The sequence below is a fragment of the Penaeus vannamei genome, chromosome 10 (genome assembly GCF_042767895.1).
Source record: "Penaeus vannamei isolate JL-2024 chromosome 10, ASM4276789v1, whole genome shotgun sequence".
Classification (NCBI taxonomy): Eukaryota; Metazoa; Arthropoda; class Malacostraca; order Decapoda; family Penaeidae; genus Penaeus; species Penaeus vannamei.
Genome location: NC_091558.1, coordinates 7831599 through 7842679, shown reverse-complemented (window position 1 = coordinate 7842679; position 11081 = coordinate 7831599). Strand labels below are relative to the sequence as shown.

At 60.3% G+C, this 11081-nt stretch overlaps 1 protein-coding gene across 3 annotated transcripts in view; it reads left to right on the top strand.

Moving 5' to 3' along the window:
• Positions 1-356: 356 nt before the first annotated feature.
• LOC138863081 (polyadenylate-binding protein 1-B-like) overlaps positions 357-11081 on the top strand; it is a 567744-nt gene continuing 557019 nt past the window's right edge. For all 3 annotated transcript variants that reach the window (XM_070126819.1, XM_070126818.1, XM_070126817.1), the window contains exon 1: positions 357-1597. In XM_070126819.1, coding sequence (XP_069982920.1) covers positions 1161-1597 — 437 coding nt within the window. In that variant the 5' untranslated portion in view covers positions 357-1160. The remainder of the gene's footprint in view (positions 1598-11081) is intronic.

Sequence of the window (11081 nt, the reverse complement as noted above, 5' to 3'; positions counted from 1 at the left end):
TGTGTGTGCGTGTTTTTTTTTAGATTTAAGTTTGTGTAGGTTGAGTAAGAATTCTGTCTCTCCATCTTCTCTCTCATTCACTTTCTCTGTCTGTTTGTCTGTCTCTATCCGTCTCCTTCTCTCTCCCTCTCTCTCCCACCCTCCCTCGTTCTCCTTCGCACTCTCGTTCTCGTTCTGTCTTTGAATATCCTGCACCCTCACCCATCACCCGCTGCCTTTAACGCGTGCATCCCTTCCGCTCCTTCTCGCCCTCCTCTCTTCGCCCTTTGAGCTCCCTCCCTTTGCTGATGTCCCCCTAGTGCTTGAACCAGGAAGAAAACTAACAGAAGTGCCCTTCCTTTATCCTGACAGGTCGTGCTGATGACAGAATCTGTGATTTCTCCTTTTAGTGTGCCAAGTTAATCGATTTGAAAAGAAAGAGAAACATATTCGTGGTGTTTTGCGAGTGATAAGATAAGCAGTTGGTTATAGTAATAATTATAATAATAGTAATAATAATAATAAGTAATAATAATAATCAATAATAATAATAATGATCAACTAATCCATCCAGGGTCCGTTGAGAGCAATAATCAACCAGAAATTTTCCGTCATTCTGATTTTTGTTTTGTGAATAAATCGCTTTGTAATTTTGTTAGTTGAAAATAAGGCTGTGAGTACCATAGTATTGGCAATCGTGTGTATACGAACTGTTGTTATTCATGTGTTATGTAATGTGAGTGCTTCTTCCTGGTGCTATTTCTGTGTGTTGTATATATAGTTATATGTTAGAACTTTGATTCGCGGAAACCAGCAGTGATTCGCTCCGGTCGCGCCTCAGAGCAGTGACCGCCTCGCGCATGAGATAAGCAGCGCCACGACCCGCAGCAAGGCAGTGCCGCGGCCCCGCAAGAGCCAGGCGGTGCCCCGAGCCAAGCAAGATTCCCCGCGAGCGGCCCAGAGGCGCTGCCACCGGAGCCAGGGCGCCTCCGCCTCCCTCCGCCGCCGACTCCGCCGCGAGCCGCTTTTGTCTGCGCCCCGCCCCTTGCGCCTCAGGTCTGGCGCGCCCACCCTTCGTGATCTTCCCCCCGGTGCCCGCCATCCAGGCACCCCGCCCGCGCCCGCCCACGCCGCCCGTAGGCTCCCGCCCAGGCCGGACCATAGGCGTGCAGGTGAAATCCATGATGGCTGCGTGCACGGTGGGGGAGCCTCACGCCCAGCTCATAACCTCCCTCTTCCCTCCCTTGGCGCCCATCGCGTCCTTCGCCCACCACACGCCCACGCCCATACACATCCAGGACCACCACCACCACCCTCCCCACCCGCACCCCCACGCCCACCCGCCCCACCACCCGCACCCGCACGGCCAGATCCACATCCCGCTGCAGGAGCCCCCGAGCGCCCACATCCCCGTGCCCGTGGCCACGCAGAGGCCGCCCGTGCAGGTCCAGATCTCCACACACGCCCCGACGCACGCCCCAGCCCACGCTCCGCCGCCCCACATCCAGATCAAGGATGTGCCGCCCACCACCTCGGCGCCCTCGTCCAACGCGGGCGTGGGGGCGGCGGCCAAATCCCCGGGCGGGGGCGGCCACGAGACCAGCGACATGCGAACACTGTAAGTACTTCCGTTCCTTTTCTAACCGTTCGTTAATTTTCCTTCCTTCTTTTTTTAGGCGGAAATTGTGTGTATTTTCCAACGATTGTGTCTCCTTTCGTCGGAATGTTTCTCTCCCTCCGTGGACCGCATCGCCGAGTTTCACGTGAATCAGAGGGAACTTTCCACTCGTTTCGGACAAGGGAAAAGTTTCCTGCTGCCTGCATTACTCCGTTTGCCTTTGACTTCCGAAGATCAAAACAAATTCGTGAATACAGAATCGCTTCCCAAGACAACGCTTCCCAGATTATAGTTGAAAATGTCAAGTAAAAAAACAAAAACGGATTTTCTTCAGGAAACCAATTCGGTGATTTCGAATAACAGTTATGGACTAATTAAATGATTGAGGTTCTCATTTCCGGGTAAAATAATGGTAACTCTTGCTGTTACGCTTATTATAACGTGTGTGTGTGCGCGCGTATATATATGTACATATGTATGTATATATGTGTATATATATACATATACATACATATATATATATGTATGTATATGTATATATGTATATATGTATGCATATATATTTGCATATATATATGCATATATATATATGCATATATATATATATATATATATATATATATATATATATATATTATATATATTATATATATATATATATATATATATATATATATATATATATATATGTATGTATATATATATGTATGAATAAATAAATATATATATATATGTGTGTGTGTGTGTGTGTGTGTGTGATATATATACGAATATGTATATATATGTATATGTATATATGTGTATATATGTATCTCTCTCTCTGTATATATATATATATATATATATATATATATATATATATATATATATATATGTATGTATGTATATGTATACATTTATATGTGTGTGAGTGTGTGTGTGATGTATGTATGTAATTCACCATAAAGAAACATGTTTGCTTGTGTAAGCAGCCCTTTCCATTACACTTCACACGAAAACCTGCAGTCCAGTTGTACATCTCAGCAGCTGCGTCTTTTGGACAAAGGGGGGGGGGGCGCCTCGCCGTTGGACAAGCAGGATCAATCCATAACATAGTCAGTCTGTAACCTTCCCGTCCATTATTAGAGACGAAAAATCAATCTCTACAACAATCAAGGATTCTTGACCGGCCTGTCAGCGCAGGGGGCCAATCCATCCATCTCGGCTCGGAGGCGACGGCGGCGGCCACCTCGCGCCTCCGGCTCTCGTTCCTCTCCTCTTCCTCACTCCCTCCTCGCCTCCTCCTCAATTCCTCTTAGCCTCATTTTCACCTCCTCCTTTCCTTCTCCTCATCCCCCCTCGCCTCCTCTTCGATTCCTCCTAGCCTCATTTTCAACTCCTGTCCTTCTCCTCATCCCCTCCTCGCCTCCTTCTCACCCCTTTTCGCATCCTCTTCACCTCCTCCTCGCCTCTTTCCTCATCCCTTCTCACCTCCTCTTCACCCTCTCCTCGCCGCCTCCTCACCCGGCCTTTGCCGTCTCAATGACCCACACACTCATGCATGCACAAAGAGACTAATTCATGCTGGGTTCTCGACATGCACACATAGCAACTCGCAGGTGTACTTAGTAATAAAATCGCACGCGCGGTCGTAAAGCTACCAAATAGGGTACATAAAAAATGACACTCGCAATAAAAGCAAACACTATATACACTTACTGAATGCCGGAATAGCCAGTGACCCAAAGGCACTGGTTCTCTGGACAGACGTCTAAACCCGAGCTCTGTTAATGTTGTCGCTGCGAATCCTCTGGTCGTTGCCCGCCGGTGTTCTGTCCTCGACTACATCGGGGATGGACGCCTCGACTGGGAATATGATGGAGACAATTTGGATGGCTTCCCTGAGGACGTCGACAGTGGTTTTGCAAGACTGCAGTATTGCCTTTGATGGTGCTTCCATAAATAACCATGGCCTTTGCATGGAAGTCAAGCATTGAGCGTATTTGTGCGTGGCTGCGACTCTGCCTTATGAACACGGCGGCGCTAAAAATCCACATTACGTGAATCCGGGAATGATCTGGCTCGGTGCTGTTATAGACCCACTATAAGACCATTATCAGTTTGATGTCAGTTCAGCCAATCAGCGTTTGTCAGCGGCTGAAAAATGATCCAATCACACTCGACACCTGCTATCGATGTATGGATTAACCTTGCCATGAATATGCTAGCGCGGCTGTTGCAAATTATCCAAGATGTCAATCAGGTTCACAGATATAGAGGGCAGAAACAAAGGAAGACTTAATTAGATTTAGATCTAAAGAACTGTTTCATTTGTGACGCAATCGCGATAGTGAATGTTCTTCGCTTGACATACCTTGCATCGCTCAGTCCATGCCGTGAAAGTTATTTGAAACACACAATTCAGACCTCTAAGAACGTCCTCGATTTTGACTTCGGGCGAGATATCGAACCAACGTTCCTAACCGTTCTCGCGATGCCACACACCCGCGCGTTTGTCATTTCTGATTTTTTATTTTTTTTTTTATTTTACGGAGCACGAGGTTGTGTCGTGCGTGTGGGTGCGGGGGGGGGGGGGGTTGCTGCTGCTGGTGACGTCACATGTGGCAGAGCAGACAAGAGGGTGTCATGACTCCACTCCTTTAAGCTTAAATTATTCGCTCGAGGCTGAGTGTGGCGGTTCAGGAGGTATTCTGGCAGACCTGGTTCGGGAGGTCACCACCAGTCACCTCCCGAATGGCCAATCGCCTGTGTATCAACGAGTGAGAAAGTATACATCAGTACTCGCTCAGGTGTATGAAGGGACCGGAACAAAGTCTCGTAAGTGGTTAACTCACGACATAAACCAAGGAATTTCAACCTTATAGCTACCATCGCAACCTGCGGTCTCTTTGAAAGCGACACGGGCCGTATCGCCGAACAAAGGGAAAATAAACAAACAAAGAGTACAAGCAAACACAGTCCACTAATTCTTTGAGTCTCGTGCCAAGTTCGACACTAAAAGTCTACGGGAGTTTTTTACGAGTCTCCCCCTCGCGTAGCCCACCTCTGTGTTACCTTTTATTTCATTATCTTCCACTCTTCTCCGTTCGACTTGATGCATTCTGACAAGACGTCTACGACCCTCTTTCCTCGTTCGTGCTACCAGTGGCTTGTCTCAGTCCAGGTCGTAAAGTCGTATTAGATTTCGTCCGGTAATAGGTAGGTACAAATCCGTAATGGGGTATTTTCGCGGAACTTAGTGTCTTTAATCCGGCCATCCTTTCGTCTTGAGCTTAATGCCGGTTGTGATGTGTTACAGCGCATCACGACAATCTGGATTTGCTGTTTTTTTTCCTCGATTTCTAACAAAATTGCGCTTCACACATCACTGTTAATTCCCCGGTACCGTGACTGCCCTGTGTTCCTCTTATACAGCGAATTCAAATAGGATTCAACGCCGCTGTAGGTTAGCGTGTAAAAATACATCAGCAGGAAAAGTCAGAGTCCCACATTCCAAGACAGGATTTCGGCAGAAAAATCGGACATGACAGCTTGCCTCGTCCCGCGCGCGTTTTGTGTCTCGAGCCATCTTCCGACCCGGACCAGATTCAACCTGGCATGACCCGGTTGACTGGAACTGACCTTGGGAGTCCCTCGCCCTCTCGCCTTGACCCCCTCGCCCTCTCGCCCTCTCGCCTTGACCCCCTCGCCCTCTCGCCTTGACCCCCTCGCCTTGACCCCCTCGCCCTCTCGCCCTCTCGCCTTGACCCCCTCGCCCTCTCGCCCTCTCGCCTTGACCCCCTCGCCCTCTCGCCTTGACCACCTCGCCTTGACCCCCCTCGCCCTCTCGCCTTGACCCCCCTCGCCCTCTCGCCTTGACCCCCCCTCGCCCTCTCGCCTTGACCCCCTTGCCCTCTCGCCTTGACCCCCTCGCCCTCTCGCCTTGACCCCCTCGCCCTCTCGCCTTGACCCCCCTCGCCCTCTCGCCTTGACCCCCTGGCCCTCTCGCCTTGACCCCCTTGCCCTCTCGCCTTGACCCCCCTCGCCCTCTCGCCTTGACCCCCTCGCCCTCTCGCCTTGACCCCCTCGCCCTCTCGCCCTTGATCCCCCCTGGCCCTCTCGCCTTGACCCCCCTCGCCCTCTCGCCTTGACCCCCCTCGCCCTCTCGCCTTGACACCCCCTCGCCCTCTCGCCTTGACCCCCCCCTTGCCCTCTCGCCTTGACCCCCCTCGCCCTCTCGCCTTGACCCCCCCTCGCCCTCCGCCTTGACCCCCCTCGCCCTCTCGCCTTGACCCCCTCGCCCTCTCGCCTTGACCCCCTCGCCCTCTCGCCTTGACCCCCTCGCCCTCTCGCCTTGATCCCCCTGGCCCTCTCGCCTTGACCCCCCTCGCCCTCTCGCCTTGACCCCCCTCGCCCTCTCGCCTTGACCCCCCTCGCCCTCTCGCCTTGACCCCCTCGCCCTCTCGCCTTGACCCCCTCGCCCTCTCGCCTTGAGCCCCTCGCCCTCTCGCCTTGACCCCCCTCGCCCCCTCGCCTTGACCCCCTCGCCGCGCCCTTCATCCCCCTGGTCCTCTCGCCTTGACCCCCCTCGCCCTCTCGCCTTGACCCCCCCTCGCCCTCTCGCCTTGACCCCCCCTCGCCCTCTCGCCTTGACCCCCCCTCGCCCTCTCGCCTTGACCCCCTCGCCCTCTCGCCTTGACCCCCCTCGCCCTCTCGCCTTGACCCCCCCTCGCCCTCTCGCCTTGACCCCCCTCGCCCTCTCGCCTTGACCCCCTCGCCCTCTCGCCTTGACCCCCCTCGCCCTCTCGCCTTGACCCCCTCGCCCTTCTCGCCTTGACCCCCTCGCCCTCTCGCCTTGACCCCCCTCGCCCTCTCGCCTTGACCCCCTCGCCCTCTCGCCTTGACCCCCCTCGCCCTCTCGCCTTGACCCCCCTCGCCCTCTCGCCTTGACCCCCTCGCCGCGCCCTTCATCCACCTCGCCCTCTCGCCTTGACCCCCTGGCCCTCTCGCCCTTGACCCCCTCGCCGCGCCCTTCATCCACCTCGCCCTCTCGCCTTGACCCCCCCTCGCCCTCTCGCCTTGACCCCCCTCGCCCTCTCGCCTTGACCCCCTCATACTCGCCCTCTCGCCTTGACCCCCCTCGCCCTCTCGCCTTGACCCCCCTCGCCCTCTCGCCTTGACCCCCTCGCCCTCTCGCCTTGACCCCCTCGCCCTCTCGCCTTGACCCCCTCGCCCTCTCGCCCTCTCGCCTTGACCCCCCTCGCCCTCTCGCCTTGATCCCCTCGCCCTCTCGCCTTGACCCCCCTCGCCCTCTCGCCTTGACCCCCCTCGCCCTCTCGCCTTGACTCCCCTCGCCCTCTCGCCTTGACCCCCCCTCGCCCTCTCGCCTTGACCCCCTCGCCCTCTCGCCTTGACCCCCTCGCCCTCTCGCCCTCTCGCCTTGACCCCCTCGCCCTCTCGCCTTGATCCCCTCGCCCTCTCGCCTTGACCCCCTCGCCGCGCCCTTCATTCACCTCGCCCTCCGCCTTGACCCCCCTCGCCCCTCTCGCCTTGACCCCCCCTCGCCCTCTCGCCTTGACCCCCTCGCCCTCTCGCCTTGATCCCCCTCGCCCTCTCGCCTTGACCCCCTCGCCGCGCCCTTCATCACCTCGCCTCTCGCCTTGACCCCCCTCGCCCTCTCGCCTTGACCCCCCCTCGCCCTCTCGCCTTGACCCCCTCGCCCTCTCGCCTTGACCCCCCTCGCCCTCTCGCCTTGATCCCCCCTCGCCCTCTCGCCTTGACCCCCCTCGCCCTCTCGCCTTGACCCCCTCGCCCTCTCGCCTTGACCCCCTCGCCCTCTCGCCTTGACCCCCTCGCCGCGCCCTTCATCCATCTCGCCCTCTCGCCTTGACCCCCCTCGCCCTCTCGCCTTGACCCCCCCCTCGCCCTCTCGCCTTGACCCCCCTCGCCCTCTCGCCTTGACCCCCTCGCCGCGCCCTTCATCCACCTCGCCCTCTCGCCTTGACCCCCCTCGCCCTCTCGCCTTGACCCCCTCGCCCTCTCGCCTTGACCCCCCTCGCCCTCTCGCCTTGACCCCCTCGCCCTCTCGCCTTGACCCCCTCGCCCTCTCGCCTTGACCCCCTCGCCCTCTCGCCCTCTCGCCTTGACCCCCCTCCGCCCTCTCGCCTTGATCCCCCTCGCCCTCTCGCCTTGACCCCCTCGCCCTCTCGCCTTGACCCCCCTCGCCGCGCCCTTCATCCATCTCGCCCTCTCGCCTTGACCCCCCTCGCCCTCTCGCCTTGACCCCCCCCTCGCCCTCTCGCCTTGACCCCCCTCGCCCTCTCGCCTTGACCCCCTCGCCCTCTCCGCCTTGACCCCCTCGCCCTCTCGCCTTGACCCCCCCTCGCCCTCTCGCCTTGACCCCCCCCTCGCCCTCTCGCCTTGACCCCCTCGCCCCTCTCGCCTTGACCCCCTCGCCCTCTCGCCTTGACCCCCCTCGCCCTCTCGCCTTGACCCTCTCGCCCTCTCGCCTTGACCCCCCTCGCCCTCTCGCCTTGACCCCCCTCGCCCTCTCGCCTTGACCCCCCTCGCCCTCTCGCCTTGACCCCCCCTCGCCCTCTCGCCTTGACCCCCCCTCGCCCTCTCGCCTTGACCCCCTCGCCCTCTCACCTTGACCCCCTCGCCTCTCGCCTTGACCCCCCTCGCCCTCTCGCCTTGACCCCCCTCGCCCTCTCGCCTTGACCCCCCTCGCCCTCTCGCCTTGACCCCCCTCGCCCTCTCGCCTTGACCCCCTCGCCCTCTCGCCTTGACCCCCCCTCGCCCTCTCGCCTTGACCCCCCTCGCCCTCTCGCCTTGACCCCCTCGCCCTCTCACCTTGACCCCCCTCGCCCTCTCGCCTTGACCCCCCTCGCCCTCTCGCCTTGACCCCCCTGGCCCTCTCGCCTTGACCCCCCTCGCCCTCTCGCCTTGACCCCCTCGCCCTCTCGCCTTGACCCCCTCGCCCTCTCACCTTGACCCCCTCGCCCTCTCGCCTTGACCCCCCTCGCCCTCTCGCCTTGACCCCCCTGGCCCTCTCGCCTTGACCCCCCTCGCCCTCTCGCCTTGACCCCCCTCGCCCTCTCGCCTTGACCCCCTCGCCCTCTCGCCTTGACCCCCCTCGCCCTCTCGCCTTGACCCCCTCGCCCTCTCGCCTTGACCCCCCTCGCCCTCTCGCCTTGACCCCCCTCGCCCTCTCGCCTTGACCCCCCTCGCCCTCTCGCCTTGACCCCCTCGCCCTCTCGCCTTGACCCCCCTCGCCCTCTCGCCTTGACCCCCCTCGCCCTCTCGCCTTGACCCCCCTCGCCCTCTCGCCTTGACCCCCTCGCCCTCTCACCTTGACCCCCTCGCCGCGCCCTTCATCCCCCTCGCCCTCTCGCCTTGACCCCCCCTCGCCCTTTCGCCTTGACCCCCTCGCCCTCTCGTCTTGACCCCCCTCACCCTCTCGCCTTGACCCCCCTCGCCCTCTCGCCTTGACCCCCTCGCCGCGCCCTTCATCCACCTCGCCCTCTCGCCTTGACCCCCTCGCCGCGCCCTTCATCCACCTCGCCCTCTCGCCTTGACCCCCTCGCCGCGCCCTTCATCCATCTCGCCCTCTCGCCTTGACCCCCCTCGCCCTCTCGCCTTGACCCCCCCTCGCCCTCTCGCCTTGACCCCCCTCGCCCTCTCGCCTTGACCCCCCTCGCCCTCTCGCCTTGACCCCCCTCGCCCTCTCGCCTTGACCCCCCTCGCCCTCTCGCCTTGACCCCCCTCGCCCTCTCGCCTTGACCCCCTCGCCCTCTCACCTTGACCCCCTCGCCCTCTCGCCTTGACCCCCTCGCCCTCTCGCCTTGACCCCCTCGCCCTCTCTGCCTTGACCCCCCTCGCCCTCTCGCCTTGACCCCCCTCGCCCTCTCGCCTTGACCCCCTCGCCCTCTCACCTTGACCCCCTCGCCGCGCCCTTCATCCCCCTCGCCCTCTCGCCTTGACCCCCCCTCGCCCTTTCGCCTTGACCCCCCCTCGCCCTCTCGTCTTGACCCCCCTCACCCTCTCGCCTTGACCCCCCTCGCCCTCTCGCCTTGACCCCTCGCCGCGCCCTTCATCCACCTCGCCCTCTCGCCTTGACCCCCCTCGCCCTCTCGCCTTGACCCCCCTCTCCCTCTCGCCTTGACCCCCTCGCCCTCTCGCCTTGACCCCCCTCTCCCTCTCGCCTTGACCCCCTCGCCCTCTCGCCTTGACCCCCCTCGCCCTCTCGCCTTGACCCCCCTCGCCCTCTCGCCTTGACCCCCTCGCCGCGCCCTTCATCCACCTCGCCCTCTCGCCTTGACCCCCTCGCCGCGCCCTTCATCCATCTCGCCCTCTCGCCTTGATCCCCCCTGGCCCTCTCGCCTTGACCCCCCTCGCCCTCTCGCCTTGACCCCCTCGCCCTCTCGCCTTGACCCCCCTCGCCCTCTCGCCTTGACCCCCTCGCCTCTCACCTTGACCCCCTCGCCGCGCCCTTCATCCCCCTCGCCCTCTCGCCTTGACCCCCCCTCGCCCTTTCGCCTTGACCCCCCTCGCCCTCTCGTCTTGACCCCCCTCACCCTCTCGCCTTGACCCCCCTCGCCCTCTCGCCTTGACCCCCTCGCCGCGCCCTTCATCCACCTCGCCCTCTCGCCTTGACCCCCTCGCCGCGCCTTCATCCACCTCGCCCTCTCGCCTTGACCCCCCTCGCCCTCTCGCCTTGACCCCCCTCGCCCTCTCGCCTTGACCCCCCTCGCCCTCTCGCCTTGACCCCCCTCGCCCTCTCGCCTTGACCCCCCTCGCCCTCTCGCCTTGACCCCCCTCGCCCTCTCGCCTTGACCCCCTCGCCCTCTCGCCTTGACCCCCCTCGCCTTGACCCCCCTCTCGCCTTGACCCCCTCGCCCTCTCGCCTTGACCCCCCTCGCCCTCTCGCCTTGACCCCCCTCGCCCTCTCGCCTTGACCCCCTCGCCCTCTCACCTTGACCCCTCGCCGCGCCCTTCATCCCCCTCGCCCTCTCGCCTTGACCCCCCCTCGCCCTCTCGCCTTGACCCCCTCGCCCTCTCGCCTTGACCCCCCTCGCCCTCTCGCCTTGACCCCCCTCGCCCTCTCGCCTTGACCCCCTCGCCGCGCCCTTCATCCCCCTGGCCATCGACGCCTCAAGATCCTCGAGAGGGATCGGAGGCCGCTTCAGCTGTCTCGCGGCTCGGAGCGGCTTGGGTCAGGCCTTGCTCTTGGAGTTTCCTTTCGTTTCTTATTTATTGTGGCGCCGGGTCTTTCCCTCTCTCTCTCTCTCTCTTTCTCTCTCTCGTTCTCGCTCTCTCTCTCTTTCTCTCTTTCTCTCTCTCGTTCTCGCTCTCTCTCTCTCTCTCTCTCTCTCTCGCTCGCTCTCGCTCGCTCGCTCTCGCTCGCTCTCGCTCGCTCTCGCTCTCGCTCGCTCTCGCTCTCGCTCTCTCTCTCTCTCTCTCTCTCTCTCTCTCTCTCTTCTAGAATTAAATTTATCAAGACTTG